This window comes from Acanthochromis polyacanthus, chromosome 18 (assembly GCF_021347895.1).
Source record: "Acanthochromis polyacanthus isolate Apoly-LR-REF ecotype Palm Island chromosome 18, KAUST_Apoly_ChrSc, whole genome shotgun sequence".
Lineage (NCBI taxonomy): Eukaryota > Metazoa > Chordata > Actinopteri > Pomacentridae > Acanthochromis > Acanthochromis polyacanthus.
Window position 1 is genome coordinate 24,754,669 of NC_067130.1, and position 23,937 is coordinate 24,778,605.

A 23,937-nucleotide genomic window follows, 5' to 3' on the forward strand; every position below is an offset into this window, starting at 1 on the left:
TATTTACCGCTATCAAGGTAGTATATATTTTTACGATTAAAGAGTTTATCACAATTTTCTGCCCAAGCATAGCAGATATTTCGCACCATATGTTATGAATTATGACTTGCAGCCAAGAGTACCTGGCTGCAGACCTCCAACCTCCACGGGTGACAGGAAACACGTGACCTCCACGGGTGACAGGAAACACGTGACCTCCATGGGTGACAGGAAATACGTCACCTCCATGGGAGACAGGAAGTTGTTCGTATTTTATGTTTGGTTCTAAAAACGTGCAATTTTAAAAATAAATAAATGCATTTATATAGCATTCAGTTTTCTGTCTTGTGCTCGTTCTCTCCTTGCAGCTGTCGCCCTCTGGTGAGAAATGGTGACGCTACGCGCATCCAAATCTGTATGAAAAAAATATCAATTTTTGGTATATTTTACACCATATCCTTGGGTAAAATTAGCAGAAGGCAACTTCAAACTGTCTTAGCGGTAAGTTCAGCTTAGTTTTAAGAAATAGGAAGCGTCCCCATGAGAGATTTCTATTGTCAAAGTGAAAGGATTTTCCCTATTATTTCAATGTTGAACAGCCTGAACTGACTTCAGAAAGCTCAATTTTCAAAGTGAGAAAAGTCAAAGAATAACCAAAACACAACACTCTTTTTTGCATAGAATCTATTTTTTTGGTCAACTGAACATTTGGGGAAGTTTAGAACAAAATCGATGATGGTCATGTGAACAATTTTCTGGGTTCTGCATTAGGGTGACCATATTCTGTTTCTCTGAAAAGAGACACACTTCCAGCTCGTGCGCGAAAAATTTTCAGTCCCCCCCCCCCCCCCCCCCCCCTTTAGGGGTTTTCTGTGGGTCAGGGGGCTTTCTGTGCTTCGAACTCAGTTAAACAGATATTCTGAATTCCCCAGGAAAGAACACTTTACCTGGATATACAGAAAAATAGCCCAAAACACTCACAAACAGTTGCTTTATAAATAATATATTTATTAAAGCAATTCTCCTAAACAGTATAATCAGTCACATACAAATATGGCCTGCTCTAGTCTTTAATAGTTATTGACTCAAGTTGTGTAGGAACACATGTATTCAGATGTTTAACAAAATAAGAAATAATCATCTCTCTTAAGTCTGACACTTACACCTTCGTTAGGAACAGTGAGGTAGAGTACCATTCTTCAAAATAACCTTCCAATTATCAATTATGTAAAAATAGAAATAATGCCTCAAAATATTAAAAAAAAAAAAGAAAAAAGAGAGGTAGCCTATTTTTCAATGTTCAGGTAGCCCATTCTTCAAAATAATGTGTCTAATGGCAAATGAAAAAATATAGAAATAATGCCTCAAGTCAACAGTCCTTTTTTTCCTTCTTTTTCCTTTTCTTATTAGCTACAGAGACATAAGTCCCAGCTTTGCAGACTGTACATTCTGCCTCCCATTTGACACGACCCGGACGAAAACAGGAGTACTTTTTTCGCATTTCATCAGTGAAATGACATTTGCGTTTTGGCATTTTCTTTCTGTTCGAGTGCTCTCTCGCAGTGTGCCTACCTGCCTGTCAGCCTGCGAGGAAGCGAATCTCCAGCGCCGTGGCGCGCGCCGGCGCTTCAGAGACGCGGCGCTGGCGTTCCGCAGCGTGTGCAGTGGAAATTGTCTGATAGAAGAGAATGGGTTCTAAGTGCTGCGCAGTACGATTCAAGAGCGCGGCGCGGCGCGGCGCTGCGCGGCGCGGCGGTTTCGCGTTATGTGGAATTTAGGGGATCAAAAACCCGGACATTTGAAGGACTTTATAAACGCCGGCCGGACAGGCCGGACAGCCTCTCAAAAGAGGACATGTCCGGGCAAAAGAGGACGTATGGTCACCCTATTCTGCATGATTCTCTCTGAGACAGCGAGTTAAATTATCAGTGCTTGCAAGTTATTTGGTGAGCACAGCTAGGAAACAGTAGTTTCAATTAACTACATGCCTCCCAGACATACAAGCTGACCTCGGAGGACCTGGCACCTTAGCTTGTAACCGCTTGGTGTACATACATCTGCCAAAGGCTAGGTTACTCACATGTTTATGAGAGGTTTGATATTGATGGTGACATTTATTTTATAATACCTTCAAATACTCTAATAGAGTCTCTGTTTTCTTTCCATTCATGTTGAGAGTAGAAGAGGAATCTGAAACTGACACATTCAAAGCTTAAATTGGTATATAAAAATTCTCCCAAATGCAAGAAACAAAGTATCTGATGCTCAAAATCTTATGGTTGCCAGAGGACGCAAGATATTTGATGGATGTGATCTGGGACTGAGTCCCTTATTTTCCTCTTGTCTTGATATGTAGCCTACTACAAAAGTGCAACAAATGAAGCACAGTGACATTTTAACCTCCAAATATACTATGGTACAATAATGATACGAAATAAAATTAAACTATATGTAGAAGTGGGGCTGCACAGTGAGCTAGTGGTCAGCACTTTCGCCTTGCAGCAAGAAGATCCCCGGTTTAAATCCCGGCCTGGGCCTGGGATCTTTCTGCATGGAGTTTGCGTGTTGTCCTTGTGCATGTGTGGGTATTCTCCAGGCACTCCGGCTTCCTCCCACAGTCCAAAAATATGCTGAGGTTAATTGGGTACTCTAAATTGTCTGTAGGTGTGAATGTGAGAGTGATTGTTTGTCTGTATATGTAGCCCTGCGACAGACTGGCGACCTGTTCATGGTGTCCCCTGCCTTCGCCCGAGTCAGCTGGGATAGGCTCCAGCACCCCCCGTGACCCTAGTGAGGATAAAGCAGTGTATAGAGAATGGATGGATGGATGAACAGTGCAATCCAACAGTTACATTCCACATCAACCTATGTCTGTCTGGGTGGGATGTGATAAATTAAGTGATTTCACACTGTCCTGTGCTGCTTGGATGTTGTAGTCCCCTGTGGAATGTTGCTTTAGCTCGGACAATCCACCGTTGGCTACAGAAAGTACCCTGTAGCCCCTTTCAGACACGCACCCTGTTCTGTGATCTGACAGCAACTGAAAGTGTTAATTTTGTGTCTGAATGTGCTCCCTGATCACTTTTCTGCAAGAGTTATGCCAGCAATCTTACCAGGTATGAGTAATAGTTCCACATCATTTTCATCCCACCACAAGTCTGAACTGCACCATCACATTAATGGATAGTGACACACGAGCAATATAATTTCAATTGTGTGAAGTAGTTAATCAAAGTTTTTTCCACATTTCAGCTTCAGACCATCCAAAACCATCATAGAGACATTTAATACACAGTTTGTGTGGGAAAATCGTAACACACCTTTCTCACTTTGCTCTACAATTTCAAATTCATGAGGTAACCAAATGAAATGTTCATAGAAAAACATTATTGTAGTAAAAATCATGACAGCTTGGATGAGTCATAGTCACCAATAATTAATGTACCATCTAACCTATTTCCCCCCAAGACACTAACAGGAGCTGAAGTTTGTTACCTCTAGCTGTTGAGGACTATTTCCGCTTTTACCTCTACCTCTGTTTTTTACCTGCAACATCAGACAGCAGTAGAATCCACAAGCATTTTGAAGGAGCATTTTGAACCATATCATGGCAAGCCATACTCATATTTTAGTCGAACAGACGTACAGTAAAGATGAGTAAAATTAATCTAGCTATTTTGCCTTTCTAACATAGAAAATGCCATTTAATAGATAGGTTTTTACCAATTTTAATCAATACTCTCTTGCTCTTTAACCTCCTCTGATCATATATATATATATATATATATGCACCTACACACACACACACACACATCCCCTACTGACACAGTAGAGATAGAAGAAAAAACTGTTGGCTAAATGCAGCCAGAGCAGCAATTTTTTGTTTGATGGGATATGAATTTGTATAGAATCCTTCATGGTCTTGTGTGCATTCAACAACCGTGGGATAGGTATGTTGGCAGCTGAAACAGAGTTGTTGTAAAAGGTAAGTAAACATTTCATGTAGCGCCCCTTCTTTAAAACATCATTGCTCAACACCATGAACCAATGCAGCATACAGCATTATTTATAATATATATTACATCTTCAATAAAATTACTTATATAACTAGTACAACATTTTAGTATGAATCCTTATAAACTTAATTTGCACAGCACTTTTCAAAAACAAAAATCACGTCTTTCAACAATACAAAATACACAATGCAATCGAGAAACATATAGACTGACAATGTGATATAACATATTTATATATCACTGTAATAGCATACATCTAAGTATTATGAGAAATTTTTCAAAGATTTTAAATTTACCTTGCGTTTTGAGACTCATTGAATATCCTCCATCTTCCCTGCTTTTCTTTGCCATCACTCAAAATCTATGGAGCTGCAGCTTAATATATTCAGGTAACAGTCAAAAGATTCGCAAAGCCAAAACATTCAACATAGAAGTTGTGTTTGCATTTACTGTTTAAAGGTCTTAGTTATGTACTCTAAATCCTTATCAGTACCAGTGCTGTGCAACATAGATTCAATTCACTTCAGTTTTATTTATATAGTGCAAATTAGATAAACATAAAAAAATAGACAATATATGTCATCTCACAGTGCTTAACATAGTAAGGTACAGATCTTATGAATTTATAAACATAGCAGAGAACCCAAGCGATGACTGGAAAGAATGAAAAAATTTCATCCAGTTTCAGATTTAAAAACAATGCCCAATCTGCAATGAATAGGCTGCTTGTGGTTAAGTTAATGTGAACTAATTTTAACCAGGTTCCTAGCCTAATATATTACCTGTCAACATTTCTTAGATCTACTAATTTAATGAGAGATATTCCACTGACATGCTTTTATACACGTTAATTAGATTGTGATGTGCCAATAAAATGATACCGTATTCGTTAAACATCTCACATATGAAAATGCAAAACAAAAACTGTATAGAGACCTAGGAGCAACTGGACTAACTGTTTTTAATCTTTGCTCTCTACTTAACATGGAGGAGTGGACAAATATGAATAAACTTCTGAACTTTCTCATAACCACAGGACTATACAAGAAAATATGGAGAATTCTCTATGGACTATGAGTAACATCCAGTAGGTGGCAGCAATACGCCAATGATGCGTCAGAAGAAGTGCAAAACAAACGAAACGGATCCTGGAATGTAAGGAAATGACGTAGCCCTCTCTGCTGTATAGATCCGAGCTGATTGGTGGAGCCGCTGGAGAGGCGTCGTTTGAATATGTTGTAGTGCTGTGTATGGTGAATGCTGCTTACCGCTGTTCAGCCAGTTTCGATACCTAGTAGACTATTTAACAAACCATTGAATTGGTGAGTAGTGTTTAACTCCACAGGTTCGTCTACAATAGTTATTAGGTTAGGAAACCCTTAAAAGGAGGGAATCAGTATGTCGTTGTAAAAGCGCACCTAAAAGTTAACATGACTTCAAAGCAGTTAGCTAGGGAGCTATCGGTAGCTGCTACATGTAAGTGATAGCGTTAGTTTAGAGGTGTTATCTTGTCTAACATGACTTGTGCATGGCTTGTACATGCGCTATATTAAGCAAACTTATCTGCGCAAATCGTGCATGCAAGCTTTTGAAAGTTGTCCTGGTCGAACACTTTACCTCATAATTATTGTTGAGTCAAACGCTACTGAGGATTAATGGTATCAAATGTTTACTGTTTACCCCATGGTACCCTTTATTGCCGCTAATCCCAATACTTAATAAAAAATAGTCCAGTTTTGGAGTGAGCCTCTACAGGAAACACTGCTCTAACAACAGGGGGACACAAAGACTTTATGAACACCTGAGTGGCAGCAGTTGCATCTTCGAAATTCATTTTGTGATCTTGCAAATGTTCAATTTGTGCTCAAAAAATGAATGACACTTCCCTTTCAAATGTCTTAGATTATGTTCTGAGTTAAGATTTACCAGGCACTGCCATTGTTGACCTATAAATAATTTGTTGGTAAGAGTTAACTGTCACTACATCTTTCTTGAAGTCATTAATTCATCAAAACCCAAGGCAGTGCCTATGCCAAAAAATAACAGTTTACTGAACCCGTAGGCAGCCATGACAACAATCGAGAAATAAATGAAAAACAGTCAAGGTTTGTCCATATATTGACATAAACTTTTGTATCCATTGGAATTTAATGTTGGCCACAAAATCGGCTTGGATACATCAGAAATTCAAGGAAGTGATCAAGCAAACATACGGATACTTGAATTATAAATTAGATAGCAATAAGAAATTAAAATTGCTCTTTAACCATGGATCCGACAAAATCCAGTGTATTAAAAACTGTAAACAAGCTACAGTCTTCCACGATAAATAACCTGTAATCATTATTAATCTATTACATGATTATGATTATTTATCTTTACAGCGGATTGATGTAAAAATATTTCTCATAGCTGATCTGCGTTATGGAGTGACTTGTTCACTGTAGTTAACATTAGTCAAGCTGTGGAAAACAGCTGCTCAGCTTGAACAGATGTCCACAAATAATGTTTCAGCAAATTTATCAGTCTAGGAAATTTGTCAGTATTTACTGACACCTCTGAAAACTCAGAGCAGAGATTTTCTTCACCCTTCATCACTTTAGTTTGAATGTTGTCAGAAGCCTATACCGTAATCAGAGTCCCACTGCTCCTGAATGATAGCAGCTACAGCACCTCTCTACAGCAGCTACCAGCAGATGTTTATGTTAAGCCTCAGATAGCTAGTTAAATCGGACCAGCTGCCAGTAACCTTTCTTACAGCTTTGAAAATTAATTGTCAGGAGGTGCGCTTGGTTTATACAACTCATAATCTGGACCCTTACAAGCAATGAACAAGCAAAAGTCCATTGTGGGTCATTCCATGTCAACTCGGCAAGACTGGGGGAAGTCTGTTTTCTGACCATCTCAGAATCTGTTGAAACGTTGTAGGAATGATCTTTGGCATTTGAAACTGACTTATACCCGCTTTTAGTTGAAATTCCAACATTTTGATAGTCTTTGACTCAATGAAAATTGTCAATAAATCTCTTGTGAGTTGTAAATTGAAGTAGATGCCACTTTCAGATGTCCATATCTCTTGAAGTTTATGTCCAAGAGTCTTCAAATTGTCAGGAGATGTTCAAAAGTTACTGGTGAATGGAGGAGAATGCTGCGAATACTGACAAACAAGCCTCACTTGTGTCTTGTGTTTAAGACCTCTCAGATTCAGGAGTTATTCAAAAATTGCAAATAAAGTGGATTTTAAAAAAATGTCTTTAATACATAGGATCTATTTTATCAACTTGCTTGTCTCAATATGTAGCCCAGGTATAGACTGTGACCTATCCAGGTGTCCCTGGATAGACTTCCCACAACCCTAATGAAGATGATGAATGAGGTATAGATGATGGATGGATGGTTTAATTTTCTCATAGACCTCTGTTCAATCAGACTTGTTTTTGCCACCAGAGGATTTACCTCTGCTGACTGAAAGAAAGAATGCAGTTTTAATACATGTGTATAAAACAATAAATAGATGAAATATTTTAGCAATATGTTTACTTGAGATCAACACAGAACAAGCAAAAATTCTATGAGACCTTTAGGAACAAAGTAAATGGAACACGGTTTTCCCCCAAAAAATCTTACAATTAATTTAGTTATAAATGATAATATACATTATTCGAGGACACAAGGTTACATGTGCCCCCATACAGTAGTGGCCTCTTTATCACAGGGTAGGCCTGCCTTAGCACAATCCCAGATTTATTGTCTATTTTACTGTAAATGGGACAATAATTGCATAATAAACACCATGCTGTGTTTTGAAACTTGCGATAAAAGCCATGAACTTATTATGAAAATGTTTACTGAGATAAATCAAGTAACAAGTAGGGTGATTTTCTCACAGACTTCGATTCAGTTGGACTTGTTCAAATGGCAGTTAAATAAAATAGGGCCTAATTGAATTCATAATTAGTTTCAGTGTTACACAATGGAATTAAAACTACCAGGAAAGAGTTGACTTGTGAAACTTGTTTTTGATTGTGAGCATGTAGTAATATTATCACTCTTTTACAGGTAGACGGCGATTACAGTATTTTTCCTTTGTGGTTGTGACTGCTGTTTTGGAGGCTATGCGTCGAAAGGGCAGAACCCCTCAACATCGCCCCCCACTGGCAGCCCCAGGAACATCCACTTCAACACCCTTGTCCCCAAGGCGAAGTGGAGTTTCAAGAGTTTCAGGTGAGAGTCAGTGAAGTAGCAGGGCTGACATTTACACTAACCACAGTCACAGAAAAACTGTAAATCACTGCTTTTGTCAGCTACACCTCTTAGCGCTGGGCAATGATTTAATTGTTTCATTGCGATTAATCGCATTGTTATACAGAAGATTAAATAATGATTTTAAAAGTAGTGTATTCCGAACTTTTATTTTTAAAGTACTGCTATATGAACAAACATGTAGTAACATTTGGTTTGCAAACACTTTAAACACACTGCTTTTTAACAGCAGTATTCCCTTTACACAAAAGCAGTTAAAACTAAATTTTTGTAAATCTCAACCTACGCGTTAATGTAATCAAATCAAATTAAGCCAAAGCTATTTGCTACAGCAACGGCATTCACGTTTTATGTGATTTGTTATAGAAAAACAAGTTACCCTCAGAGTCCAGAGCCAAGATCATAATGTTATAACAGGAGCCTTCCCAGCAACAGCAAGTTAACATTCATACATCTACACACGTGGACAAAATTGTTGGTACCCCTCAGTTAAAGAAGGAAAAACCCACAATTCTCACTGAAATCACTTGAAACTCACAAAAGTAACAATAAATAAAAATGTATTGAAAATTAAATAATCAAAATCAGCCATCACTTTTGAATTGTTGATTAACATAATTATTTAAAAAAACAAACTAATGAAATAGGGCTGGACAAAAATGATGGTACCCATAACTTAATATTTTGTTGCACAACCTTTTGAGGCAATCACTGCAATTAAACGATTTCTGTATTTGTCAATGAGCGTTCTGCAGCTGTCAACAGGTATTTTGGCCCACTCCTCATGAGCAAACAGCTCCAGTTGTCTCAGGTTTGATGGGTGTCTTCTCCAAATGGCATGTTTCAGCTCCTTCCACATATGTTCAATGGGATTCAGATCTGGGCTCATAGAAGGCCACTTTCGAATAGTCCAACGCTTTTCTCTCAGCCATTCTTGGGTGTTTTTGGCTGTGTGTTTTGGATCGTTGTCCTGTTGGAAGACCCATGACCTGTGACTGAGACCAAGCTTTCTGACACTAGGCAGCACATTTCTCTCCAGAATGCCTTGATAGTCTTCAGATTTCATCGTACCTTGCACACTTTCAAGACACCCTGTGCCAGATGCAGCAAAGCAGCCCCAAAACATTACTGAGCCTCCTCCATGTTTCACCGTAGGGACAGTGTTCTTTTCTTCATATGCTTGGTTTTTGAGTCTATGAACATAGAGTTGATGTGCCTTACCAAAAAGCTCCAGTTTGGTCTCATCTGTCCAAAGGACATTCTCCCAGAAGCTTTGTGGCTTGTCAACATGCATTTTTGCAAATTCCAGTCTGGCTTTTTTATGAGTTTTTTTCAGCAGTGGTGTCCTCCTTGGTCGTCTCCCATGAAGTCCACTTTGGCTCAAACAACGACGAATGGTGCGATCTGACACTGATGTACCTTGGCCTTAGAGTTCACCTTTAATTTCTTTGGAGGTTGCTCTGGGCTCTTTGGATACAATTCGAACGATCCGTCTCTTCAATTTGTCATCAATTTTCCTCTTGCGCCCACGTCCAGGGAGGTTGGCTACTGTCCCGTGGGTCTTGAACTTCTGAATAATATGAGCCACTGTTGTCACAGGAACTTCAAGCTGTTTAGAGATGGTCTTATAGCCTTTACCTTTAAGATGTTTGTCTATAATTTTTTTTCGGATGTCCTGGGACAATTCTCTCCTTCGCTTTCTGTTGTCCATGTTCAGTGTGGTACACACCTTTTCACCAAACAGCAGGGTGACTACTTGTCTCCCTTTAAATAGGCAGACTGACTGATTATGAGTTTGGAAACACCTGTGATGTCAATTAAATGACACACCTGAGTTAATCATGTCACTCTGGTCAAATAGTTTTCAATCTTTTATAGAGGTACCATCATTTTTGTCCAGGCCTGTTTCATTAGTTTGTTTTTTTAAATAATTATGTTAATCAACAATTCAAAAGTAATGGCTGTTTTTGATTACTTAATTTTCAATAAATTTTTATTTATTGTTACTTTTGTGAGTTTCAAGTGATTTCAGTGAGAATTGTGGGTTTTTCCTTCTTTAACTGAGGGGTACCAACAATTTTGTCCACGTGTGTATATTCTTATTTTATTTCTGAACAGGTACCAGCAGAAACATTTTTGTTTTAAGCCCCAAGTATGTGTTGCCCGCTCGTGATGCAGGTTAAGGCTCATGCATAGCGTCATTTATTGCGATCCTAAGAACATTTCTTAGACCGACATCTTCCACACAACTAATCGGAATGCAGTCTATAGTTAACTACTTAGTTGCAGCATTTGTTAGCTTGTCTTGTTGTAGTTTATCTCTATTTCTCCCAGACACTGCATCCAACCAGTCTGCTGAAGCCTCCCTCCACTGTTAGTTTGGGTGAGACCTGATGACGCCTATCTCAAGTACTCATCAACATCCAGCCTTCTTGTGATTCATGGTTTATCTGTCTGTATATTCAGAGCCAATGACCAACAGACTTTCAAAAAAATAACAATTAAAAAAACTGCGTCGATGTGTGATCAAGTAATTGACAGCGTTCATTAATAATTTATTAATGTGTTAATAACGGGTTAACGTGTCCAGCCCTAATTTGTGTATTTATTTTATCTGTATTATATTTCCTGTGGTGTGCACACAAGGCCTGGGTGATTAAATGCTCCTTATAGTTAATTATCAAATGAAAATCTGATCTTTGGTTTATATTAAATGTGTGTTTTCTGCATTTGGGTTGGCCCTCATTTGCGTTTTTAAATGTCAGGCCAAAAACAGGAGGATAAAACATTTTCTCTTGTTGTGTTATTGTGGTTAAATGTTAGACCATGCTGACTGCAGAGAGAATCATGTTATTGATTGAAAAATAAATTATGGCTTAGAACCATTACAAACCATGATCTGATTTCTTAAACATTCAGTCCCGAACTGAAAATACCCCAGGAGCTGTTTGTCTATGTATGTTTGTCTATTACCTGCCTCATTAATGGTATTATATGCATGTTGTTTATTACGTTATTGATATTGAATTGCATTAAAAATACTGTGATAATATCACCCAGCCCTATCACATATTAAGTTATTAAGTCTTTTCCGTACTAAACATCATTGATTCATGAGCGTTAGAAAACTTTTCAGAATAGTGTTGTTGTTTTTTTTACAGTGAAATACATTTTGATTGTAGTATCTAAAGTATACCCTTCCACAAATCTTACATTAAATACTTGTTTATATTAATATTTCAATGGGATTGGATGGTGAGATATGTAGTTACCACAAATACTCTGTATCTGCATTTTTTAGGGAAGCCTCGTGTTACTCCCAAGAAGAGACGATTTAGACCAGGAACCAAGGCCTTACAGGAGATCCGCAAGTATCAGAAGAGTACTGATCTTCTACTCAGAAAGGGACCATTCTCTCGCTTGGTATGTCTGTCTGTCTGGCTGGCTGTCTGGCTGTCTAGGCCAAAGTTTGTAACATTTTATAGGTAGAGGCATACTTGCAGCCATAGGAGTTATGTTGGCCATAAACAAGATCTGTCATATGAACCTACACTGACAGTCATTAAAAACTTTGAGACCATATTTTTCAACATAATTTTTATTTTGAAGCCTGAAACTGGATTTTCTTCATATGAATCATTTGTTTACCATATTGGCATACAGAAACAAAAATCTAAAGTTTCAAGAATGATTTCAAAATAAAGAATTTCACAAAAGAAAACGGCACCTGCCAAACACAAAGTCACAACAGTCAATACCGAGTATGGCCTCCATTTGCTTCGATGCAGGCAGCAATCTCTCAGCGCATGCTTTGGACCAGGCTTCTGATTGTAAGTTGGGAATAGCCCATACGCCTGGCTACATAACTGTAGCTCAGACCGACCTCCACCATACCCAGTGCCCGGAGACGACGTTCATGTGATAGATGCGGCACGATGCTGTTCACTGGACTAACAATGGTGGCCTTTTTTGGGCCTTTATATAGGCCTTCAAAACCCATTCTCAAATTGTGCAGATACTCACTGAGTATTGCTTGGTGTGTATTTGGTTCACTTTTGCAAAGTGACCAACCCATGTGCAATGAATCATGACAAAATGACAACTCATCATTATCTCATCTACCAGGGCACTAGATCATCAGTAAATCCACAATGAATAATTACAACCCCCCTACAAGTAGAATTCTGCGTACATTTCTACCTCAAAGTTTCTATTGACTGTCAATATATATTTAACTATGTCAATACAAAAATCTGATGATATTTACTCTTTGATTTAAGATTACTCTTGGGGGCCATATGTTGTGAAAGGGCAATAGAGAGAGACAAGAACTGTGGGAAAGAGTTGAGGAATTACGTGCTGCAAATGTTCCAGACAGGGCTGCACAGTGGCATAGTGGTTAGCACTTTTGCCTTGCAGCAATAAGATCCCCGGTTCAAATCCTGGGGTGGGATCTTTCTGCATGGAGTTTGCATGCTCTCCCTGTGTATGCCTGGGTTTTCTCTGGGCACTCCAGCTTCCTCCCACAGTCCAAAAATATGCTGAGGTTAATTGATAACTCTAAATTGCCCGTAGGTGTGAATGTGAGTGTGATTGTCTGTATATGTAGCCCTGCGACAGACTGGCGACCTGTCCAGGGTGTCCCCTGCCTTCGCCCGAGTCAGCTGGGATAGGCTCCAGCACCCCCCGTGACCCTAGTGAGGATAAAGCGGTGTATAGAGAATGGATGGATGGAAATGTTCCAGGCAGCTAGGAACTGACTGGGGACTGGCTGCTTGCAGCATGTATGCCCATGTGGTATATGCCATAAGTATTCAGCTGTCAGGTTGCCCTGGCCACTTGTTTTTCTGTGCTTCTGTGCTATGAGAAGCTTGGTAGATGCTATTGGTACTGGAGATACAGGACAATCACAGCATTTGGATTGCTGACCATAAGTGCAGCAGCAGCAGCAGCAGCAGCAGCAGCAACAGCAACAGGTCTGCTGTGATGTGCTATGTTAAGAACAGTTTGTCTCCTGCAGTTCAATCTGCTATTCTTTTCTCTTTTGTTAATCTGTTTATATTCTATCACTTTTATTGTCCATAAAGGCTCATATCTTAAAGCATGACAAATTATTGTTTTACAGACTGTTTCAGGGTAATCTGTGGCTGCCTACTAACATAGCCCTGAGTCGTTTGCACAGCCTTATTCACTGTGAAAGCAGCGATTTGTTGAGATGGCTGTTTCTTGTTCAGTTTTTCATGTTGTATCTCTGCTAGAGAGAGATGTCTGTCAGTTTGATCAAAGTATTAAAATTAATCTGACTTTAGAAACATGATACAGTGCTCCAGCTAGCGTTGGCTGCAGGTTAAGAGGCACAGCTATCTTCTTGGCAATAGTCATAGCACTGTAAGCACAAGTGGTTCCAGCTGCAACGCTTGTTCACACCTACGAGTGAATTATTGGGGTCTTTGTGTGTAACATTCGAAATGCTTGTGGAAGACAGCGGTGTTTATTACACCTTCAGGAGTGGTGCCTCACCCTCCAAACTGCTCTGCAAAAGGACTCCAATGTGTTCTTTCTCTCTCACTCTGTCTGTGTAAACAATAGTTGTAATTGGCTGTTACTAATGACATATTACGACCAATCAGATATCGCTGTGTGCGGGACATTGCTTGAGACCACAGAGTGAGTGCAGAGAGAGAGAGATCCTGTTGTATAAGAGCCAAAGGAGCACATTTCTGTATTTAAGAATAAGTGGCCACTAAAATTAACAATACCATTAATCTTCTTCTTCTTCTTCTTCTTCTTCTTCTTTTCCTTTCGGCTTTTCCCTTCAGGGGTCGCCACAGCGAATCAATTGCCTCCATCTAACCCTGTCTTCTGCATCCTCTTCTCTCACACCAACTACCTTCATGTCCTCTTTAACCACATCCATAAACCTCCTCTTTGGTTTTCCTCTAGGCCTCCTGTCTGGCAGTGGGAAACTCAGCATCCTTCTACCAATATATTCACTCTCTCTCCTCTAGACATGTCCGAACCATCTCAGTCTGGCCTCTCTTACTTTATCTCCAAAGTCTCTAACATGTGCTGTCCCTCTGATGTACTCATTCCTGATCCTATCCATCCTGGTCACTCCCAAAGAGAACCTCAGCATCTTCAGTTCTGCTACCTCCAGCTCTGCCTCCTGTCTTTTCCTCAGGGACACTGTCTCCAGACTAGGGATGGGAATTTCGACTAATTTCCGAACCGACTAGTCGCTAATTTTTTTGGCGACTAGTCGGTTCGGAAAACTTGCAATTTAACCCTTTAAGCGCCAAAGTCGCAATATTGCGACAAGCAACATTGCTGAACATAACAAGCCATAGCTTCAAATATACTGCCTCATGTACTGTACACCAGGAGATGGCGGACATCTGGAACTTCAATCTGAGCATCAGTTGTGGGTGTGTTTTCATTCAAAGTTTTGGAGTTCACAGAGTTTGAAAAAAGAGGAGACGAAACTCGCCGTCAGAGCGTATCAGAGCGCAAGACGGCACATTTTAGAGTGAGAAAACTCACCATACCGAGAGGTCTGGTCAACGCTGACAAAGTACTTTGTCAAGTAATGGCTTACTCATATTCTGAAGAGGAATATTCACCCTCTGATGAAGATGTTCAGTCGTCCACTGAGACAGAAAGTGCCGCTGCGTCTGTGCGTAACGGCAGCGGGTCGGTGTGCCATGACAGTCCACGAGCAGCACATACTGGAGCCAATGCTTTGCTTCGGGGTGGCAGAAAGGGACGTGATGGGTGTAGCTGGAGTGGTCAAAACACCGCTAATGATGAGGGGGATTGCGGGGGTTGAAAGCAAAGCATCGGCTCCAGTATGTGCTGCTCGTGGACTATCATGGCACACCGACCCGCTGCCGTTACGCACAGACGCAGCAGCACTTTCTGTCTCAGTGGACGACTGAACATCTTCATCAGAGGGTGAATATTCCTCTTCAGAATATGAGTAAGCCATTACTTGACAAAGTACTTTGTCAGCGTTGACCAGACCTCTTGGTATGGTGAGTTTTCTCACTCTAAAATGTGCCGTCTTGCGCTCTGATACGCTCCGACGGCGAGTCTCGTTTCCTCGGTTTTCAAACTCTAAACTCCAAAACTTTGAATGAAAACACGCCCACAACTGATGCTCAGATTTAAGTTCCAGATGTCTGCCATCTCCTGGTGTACAGTACATGAGGCACACGAGGCAGTATATTTGAAGCTATGGCTTGTTATGTTCAGCAATGTTGCTTGTCGCAATATTGCAACTTTGGCGCTTAAAGGGTTAAATTGCAAGTTTTCCGAACCGACTAGTCGCCAAAAAAATTAGCGACTACTCGGTTCGGAAATTAGTCGAAATTCCCATCCCTAGTCCATGGAGACTCCTGTCTAACCTCATCTGTTATCCTGTTCATCACCATAGCAAACAAGAAGGGGCTCAGAGGTGATCCCTAATGTAGTCCTACCTCCACCTTGAACTCCTCTGTTACACCTACAGCACACCTCACCACTGTCTTACAGTCCTCATACATGTCCTGCACCACTCTAACATACTTCTCTGCCACTCCAGACTTCCTCATACAAAACCACAGTTCCTCTCTGGGCACCCTGTCATAAGCTTTCTCCAGATCTACAAAGACACAATGCAGCTCCTTCTGACATTCTCTGTACTTCTCTATCAACATCCTCAAAGCAAATATTGCATCTGTTGTATTCTTTCTTGGCATGAAACCATACTGCTGCTCACAGATGTTCACCTCTGCCCTTAGTCTAGCTTCAACTACTCTTTCCCATACCTTCATCATGTGGCTCATCAGCTTTATTCCTCTGTAGTTGCCACAACTCTGCACATCTCCCTTGTTCTTAAAGATGGGCACCAGCACACTTCTCCTCCATTCCTCGGGCATCTTCTCACTATCTAAGATCCTGTTGAACAACCCAGTCAGAAAATCTACTGCTACCTCTCCGAGACACTTCCATACCTCCACAGGTATATCATCAGGACCAAGTGCCTTTCCACTCTTCATCCTCTTCAATGCCCTCCTCACTTCATCCTTACTAATCTTTGCTACTTCCTGGTCCACAACACTCCCCTCTTCTACTCTTCATTCTCTCTCATTTTCCTCGTTCATCAACTCTTCAGAGTACTCTTTCCATCTTCCCATCACACTATTGGCACCTGTCAACACATTTCCATCCTAATCCTTTATCACCCTAACCTGCTGCACATCCTTCCCATCTCTGTCTCTCTGCCTTGCCAACCTGTACAGATCAGCCTCTCCCTCCTTACTGTCCAACCGAGAATACAAGTCATCGTAAGCCCCTTGTTTGGCCTTTGCCACCTCCACTTTCACCTTACGTTGCATCTCCCTGTACTCCTGTCTACTCTCTTCAGTCCTCTCAGTGTCCCACTTCTTCTTAGCTAACCTGTTTCTCTGGATCCACTCCTGCACCTCCTCATCCCACCACCAAGTCTCCTTATCTCCTTTCCTTCCAGATGACACACCAAGTACTCTCCAACCTGTCTCCCTGATCACATTTGCTGTAGTTGTCCAGTCATCTGGAGGCACCTCCTGACCATCCAAAGCCTGTCTCAACTCTTTCCTTAAAGTCATACAACAGTCTTCCTTTTTCAGCTTCCACCATTTGGTCCTCTGCTCTGCCTTTGCCCTCTTCATCTTCTTCACCACCAGGTTCATCCCACACACCACCATCCTATGCGGTCTGGCTACACTCTCACCTACCACTACTTTGCAGTCACTGATCTCCTTCAGATTACACCGTCTACACAAGATGTAGTCTACCTGTGTGCTCCTACCTCCACTCTTATAGGTCACCCTATGTTCCTGCCTCTTCTGGAAGAAAGTATTCACTACAGCCATTTCCATCCTTTTTGCAAAGTCAACCACCATTTGTCCTTCTGCGTTCCTCTCCTGGATACCAAACCTGCCCATGACCTCCTCATCATCTCTGTTTCCTGCACCAACATGTCCATTGAAGTCTGCACCAATGACAACTCTCTCACTTCTAGGGATGCTTTGCATCACTTCATCAAGGTCCAACCAGAATTTCTGCTTCTCCTCCAGCTCACATCCTACCTGTGGAGCATACCCACTAACAACATTGAACATCACACCTTCGATTTCTAGCTTCATGCTCATCCCTCGATCTGACACTTTTTACCTCCAGGACATTCCTAACAAACTCCTCCTTCAAGATAACTCCTACTCCAGTTCTCTTCCTATCTACACCATGACAGAACAACTTGAACCCTGGTCCTAAACTTCTAGCTTTACTACCTTTCAACCTGGTCTCCTGGACACACAGTATGTCCACCTTCCTCCTCTGCATCATGTCAACCAGCTCTCTACCTTTTCCTGTCATAGTTCCAACATTCAAAGTCCCTACTCTCAGTCCTAGACTCTTGGTGTTCCTCTTAACTCTCTTCATATGAACACACCTTCGAGGACTTGGAAGTCATACATTTGATTCGCATGTTTGATTTGGCCAAAGTTTTACGTCAGATGCCCTTCGTGACACAACCCTCTGTATTTATCCGGGCTCAGGACCGGCACAATAAGACACTGGCTTGTGTCCCCTTGCGGTTACATTAACAATACCATTAATCTAAAAATGCTAAATATCAGCATCAGTGATTGGCTTCGCCGATAATCGGTCAGTCCCTAATTTTACATTGATTGGTGATTCTAAATTGACTATGTTTAAGTGTGCATGGTTGTCTGTCTCTTTGTGTTATCCTAGACAGTTAGCCTGGGCCTTAGTACAGGGTGGGCCCTGTCATTTGCGCTGTGTCTGCTGGGATGGGCTCCAGCCTCCCTGCGACCCAATACTGGATAAAGTGACAATAGAAAATGGATGAATGGATGGACAGAGAGAGAGGAGGGAAGGCACTTGCAAATGTAAATTACTAAGTTCTAATAAAGTTCTTCTGAAAAATAAGACCAATTCAGAACATGATTCAACTCAGTACCATGTACTGTAAAGGCCTGATTTATTAGTGAACTTGTATTCCACTGATCCTGCTAATTTCAGGAGGGCAGAACTGTATTTGGGTTTATACTTATGTTCAGAATGCAGCTAAAGCTTGGAAAAGTATTTTATGTAGTTATTAAAAGTTTTGGTTCCCTCTCTTCATTCAGGTTCGTGAGGTATGTCAAAGTTTTTCCAGAGAAGCCCTCCGATGGCAGGTCTATGCTCTTATGGCCCTGCAGGAGGTAAGAAGCTACTTTTGTCATCAAGCATACAGGCTGTTATCCTTAGCACTACAAGTAATTCAATAGACAATTGTAATTAGTGTGGTAGGACTATGGTTAAAAGTCCTTATTGACCTGAATAGAGCTCCGGGAGATGACGTCACACAATCCCGGCATGCAACAGTCGAAATCAAAACACCGCCATATTGGCAAGAAGGCGCGCTGTTTAAACTACTGCCAGCTAACTCCTAAACGTTCTTCAGCGTCGACATCAGAGAGTTCCACCATATGGTGGACAGTTGTTGCGCCCCGGGATGCCAGAACAGCCGAGGACGAGCAAAGGGGAGAGCATTTTATCGGATTCCCAAAGATCCTGAAAGACGACAGAGGTGGATCACTGCCATAAAATGCGCAAGAAGCGAGCAGAAGAAAACGGAGCGGTGGGAACCCACAGGCAACGGATTCTGCTTATGTAGCGACCACTTTGTATCAGGTACAGAATCCGTTTCCTAAGCTTTATATCTGATCGCGTAATTTCTCTTACCCCTCAAGGCTTTTATACGCTGTTCCGCTTCAGTTGCGCTTCAGTGTCCCGCCCGCGGTACACTTTGAGATCTGCATAAGCAATTTGCTAAATGTCTGAAACGCGATTATACAAACACTATACGCCGATGGAAAGCTTAGATTCTCATGAATCCGCCGGTGTAAACCACTTTCAGATGCGAATACCATAGCGGGTAATATAAACACATTTGTCCAACAAACAACGAATATCCATCCATCTGTTCTCTGTACACGGCTTCAACGTACACAGCGCAACTCACATTTCCGGGTTCATTATTACACACAGATGAAAATATTCCACAAAAAAACGGCCATAATCCGACCTTGGACATCCAGACGACACAAGCCTGTAAAATATTTTTTCCAAAGCATGTCTTGAAGTCGGCATATTATCCACGAATAGGTCGTTTTCGAGGAAATGCACCTCGCGATGCGTCCAATATTCCCTGTATTTCTCGTCATATTTTTTATTTACAAATAGAATATTAGCGATTTTTTGTACTGAAAATGGCTGGAATTGACTGCAGCTTAAAGGGTTAAGAGATTCACCGGAGTAGGATGAAGGAAAATTTATCAGGTAATTGTAGATGTCAGGGTACCGCAGGTCCGGTAAAAGGTCCGCTCCGACCGTCTCAAGATTCTTAAATAAGATACCGGGGGCATGATATGGATCGGATAATGTTTAGTTTGTCCAGTTCGTTAGTATATTTTATAATATCGTCTGATTAAAATGAAAAGTAAAATCAGACGGCGTAAATTTTCTACCAGCGCTATTCATTTTGAAGCGGAGTTTCCTGCCAACATGGCGGCGTAAACAAACGGAGTCACGTGACGTCCGGAGCTCTATGGGAGGTCACCTGGGCAACTGCCAATGCTTAGCCATCTTTATATCTCTGTGGCTATGGCACATTTTACAGTATAAACTATTGTCAAAGTTTAAACAGGTCACAAGGCTTTGAATGTTATTCGTATAAATCTGTGTATTTGAACCTTTTACAGTTTTTACACGGTGACAGGTCAAGTTCAATGATTTTTTTTGTAAAATTCAAATTTTTCTCTCAGTTAAGTGAGCGATATCACACATGACCAATATCTATGAAGCACAGAGTGTTTAGTGGCTCCATATTTGTGGGGTTAAACTTCTAAGTAAGAGTCTCTCCCAGGTAACAGTGCTAGCATCTATAGCAGCTGTGTGTTGTTTTATTAAGTTTTTCTTTAAAAAGGAACAAGACTCCAAAGGCTAAGAGAAGGAAGTTTATGTATGTCGGCTTTCGAAGTTAGGCCCTAGTTAGGTAAAAGGAAAAAGAAGTGCCTTAAAAATTTAAATTTTGCAGAAGACTTGACCCACACGGTAGTTCAGCCTTACTATAGTATGTAGAATATGATAAAAGCGAATAGAAGAGAATAGAAAAGTACTTTGCTAATCCTTTACAGGAAATTACTTAGAGTAGCATGTTAATTCACAGACAACCCACAAACCCGACAGAACACTAATAGTCATCAGTATGACCATATGCATAGTACATAAGTTAGAAAAAATCATAAAAATTAAAACGCATGTACAGCATATAAATCATAAGTTAAAATATTAACGTGAATTGAAAAGCCTGATTGCAGCTGGTAGGAAGGACTTCCTGCTGTGCTCAGACCTGCACTGAGGGGGATGAGTTTATGGCCAAATGTGCTATAGAATGTGTCTGTAGAGCTGGAGGCTGGACTCTCAGGACCAAGAGGACCGTACTTCTAGGGCTGCACATCTAGAGCCTTTTATTTCCTGAACAGCGCCACATAAGAATCTCTCTTGTTCAGTTGTTATGTGCACCTTCACAAACAGAGAGGACAGTTGGTTAAATTGTACCTTTATTATTATCCTTGTGCAAACATCAGTAAACCTAAATTAGACCTAATCCTAGAAGTCGATCAAGGACAAACTGAATGTTTCAAAATTACAAAACAATGTCATAATTAAAAGATTAACAATGAAAACATGTACTGTGGAGGAAAATCTAGTTTTACTGTTGAACCTCTTCCACAGCAGACATTTGGACTGGTCACAGGTGGAATAAGTGATGAATGAGGTCCATAAAGATTCTTAATAAATTATGACAGAGAACCGGCAGCACAAGAGCAGCAGCTTTACTAATAGGAATCCAGCATTAATGCACCTCTGCTGCGTTCTCTACTGTGACACATTCAAATGCCTGCAACATTATTAACATCATTAAAAGTGTAAAACAATAAATATTAAACATTCACACTGGAGGTTATTGCTGCTTAGCTTAGTGACAGACAGAGATCATTTTATGCTTCTGTCCTCTGATGAAGTATTAATATGCTGGCTGTAATTATCATCATCTGGAGCTGGACTACCAAGATTGCGCTGACTCGATGAAACAAATCAGCAAACAAGCAAAGAGTTAATTTTACAGCAGCAGTCATTAGGTAGAACGTAATAGCTTGCAGATATAATATTGAGTTTAAGCAGAGTTTGTTTCTCACTTTAGAAGGTTTAACAAGTTTGCTGCCCAAAGGAAGACATCAGAAATGTTTTTAACGTTAAAGCAATTCATCATCAGTGCTCATGTTGTGACTGTTGTCCGTCATGACGAGAAATACTGTTGCTTCCTGCGGCAAGCCACATTTCTAGAAATGTGGTCCTATCGGGGCAGTCCTGAGAGTGTAGCTCTGCAGACACACCCTAGTCTTTGTAGCAGCCTTGCAAATGTTCCACCAAAACAATTCCCTCTGACACTATTGTGAGGAACACTAAAGCCACTTCTTTTGTTTAGCTTTTGAATGCACTGTCCCACTGTACAGTCCAATAGACCTGTCACAGTATGGAGCACACATGCTGGAAATCCCATTTTGGCAAGGATTATCAGGTGTCACATCATGGTCTTGGCCACTGTTAAAAAAAAAATCATATTTAACAGCATAACTGACTGGCTGTGTTAGTGTCCTGCAAGACTTGAGCATACTGAGCCACACTCCACTCACTCTGAAAGATTAGAAACAGAGAAGAGGTGTGTTTGATGTGCCAATCTGCACTGTATCAGCAGTCAGATGTTTGGCAGTAGACAGATTGTGTCTGAGCCATACCCAGCAAGCAACATGGAAAAGAGTGAAATGTGCGGGCAGTTTAATCTATGTTTGATTAAACAGTACCTGTTGTTCTACCTTATTGTCCTCCCAGGCAGCAGAGGCCTTTCTCGTCATGATATTTGCAGATGCCAACCTGTGTGCCATCCATGCCAAGAGGGTCACCTTGTTTCCCAGGGATATTCAGCTGGCTAGGAGGATCCGGGGGGTAGATAAACTGTAAAAAAGAAAGAAAATCAATATGATCTGAAGCAGGTGAAGTGAACCTATTATGGTTATAAATGTTAATATTTTTATTATTATTCATCTACATTATGTATTATTTTACTTTTGACAAAATGTGTTCTTCTAAAGTGGATGAAAATGGTATCTGTTCAAAATATCTATATGTATTTTTGTTTGTTTGACTGTTAATTTGCCTACTCAGTGTTCAATAAATACAGAGCAGACACTGGTGTTGTCAGTTATTTGCCTTATGGAACTAGTAGTCTAGGTCTTCATAAGCATATCCATCAGATTGGTATCACATAGAAAGATGATGATTTTCTGTGTATGCACAGCAGAGGAAGATGTGTGCGTGCGTGTGCCATAGTTTAAATCCATATGTGTCCAATACAAAGGATCGTCAATTTGTGGTAATGCGTTACATGCTGGCTGTTTCCATAGGTGCGTCTCCCCGGAACTGCCCGTAGCTCATTTGCATAAAGTAGACTTTACTTCTACTCAAGTGGGTCTCAAAATTAGTCAAAAACGCCATTAACAAAAGGAATATCAGTTTCATCACAGGCGATACTGACACATAAGGAGCTACAGAAGCAGGTCAGGAAAGAAATAATACTTGCCAAGCAGCAATATAAGGACAGGGTGGAGAACCTATTCAGGACTGGCAATTCACGACCTGCATGGGAGGGGGTGAAATCCTTTTTGGGGATACATTACCATAAGTGCATCATCTCCTTAAATGGGAAGTCTGATTATGACCTGAGAAATGATCTAAATATACATTCAAATCTTTTTAATGTTCATGATTTTAGCCACGACTTCTCTGTGTTTAAAGGCACTGCCTTAGATCCGAACAGTACAGTGGCAGTGCATGTCAACAAGCAGAGGGTACAGAGGGTGTTCCATGGTGTGAAGGAGAGGAAAAGCCTGGGTCCTGATGGGATTGGAGGTCAGGTCCTGAGGAACTGCACCGAGCAGCTGGCGGACACCTTCAGTTTCATCTTCTGGTCACTTCAGGTCCACAGGGTGCCCCGCCTGTGGAAGGACTCGATTATTGTCCCTTTGCCCAAAAACAAATGCACGAAGCCACTGAATGACTTTAGACCCGTGGCACTTAACCTCTTTGGTAATGAAGTCTTTTGAGAGGATTGTGAAAGAGGATCTTATGAACACTGTCCAGTCAAACTTAGACCCTCTCCAATTTGCGTATCAGTCGGGGAGGGGGGTTGACGATGCAATAATCACTATTCTTAACATGATTATGTTGCATTTAGATGGCGTCAAAAATTTTGTCCGCCTGCTCTTTATCGACTTTACATCTGCTTTTAATTGCATTCAGCCCCACATTTTGGCCGAGCGTCTTCTAAACCATAAGATTAACAGTAGTTTGATTTACTGGTTGTTGGATTTTTTTAACTGTCAGATCACAACTGGTCCGGGTCAATGGCGTTCTGTCTGACGTTCTCTTCTCCTCCACTGGCTCCCCCCAGGGATGCGTCCTGTTGCCCCTTCTTTTTGTGTTGTACACGAATGCATGTCGGAGCTCATATGAGAAGCGTCATATTGTGAAG

The 23,937-nt window shown here is 40.9% G+C and overlaps 1 protein-coding gene across 1 annotated transcript; it reads left to right on the forward strand.

Annotated features, from left to right (window-relative positions):
• Window positions 1–5,176: 5,176 nt before the first annotated feature.
• Window positions 5,177–22,595, forward strand: LOC110963703 (uncharacterized). Its single transcript, XM_051938920.1, has 5 exons — window positions 5,177–5,317; window positions 8,055–8,219; window positions 11,560–11,681; window positions 18,428–18,502; window positions 22,239–22,595. Exons 2-5 carry the CDS (start codon window positions 8,111–8,113, stop codon window positions 22,365–22,367), a joined length of 435 nt encoding a protein of 144 aa, XP_051794880.1. The 5' UTR covers window positions 5,177–5,317; window positions 8,055–8,110; the 3' UTR covers window positions 22,368–22,595.
• The last annotated feature ends 1,342 nt before the right edge of the window (window positions 22,596–23,937 follow it).

What these genes read in the sequence shown, in the direction of transcription:
- LOC110963703 (XM_051938920.1), top strand. Translation starts at nt 8,111, where the DNA reads ATGCGTCGAAAGGGCAGAACCCCTCAACATCGCCCCCCACTGGCAGCC. An exon ending in TGGAGTTTCAAGAGTTTCAG is followed by an intron (nt 8,220 to 11,559) that starts GTGAGAGTCAGT and finishes TGCATTTTTTAG; the next exon opens with GGAAGCCTCGTGTTACTCCC. An exon ending in AGGGACCATTCTCTCGCTTG is followed by an intron (nt 11,682 to 18,427) that starts GTATGTCTGTCT and finishes CTCTTCATTCAG; the next exon opens with GTTCGTGAGGTATGTCAAAG.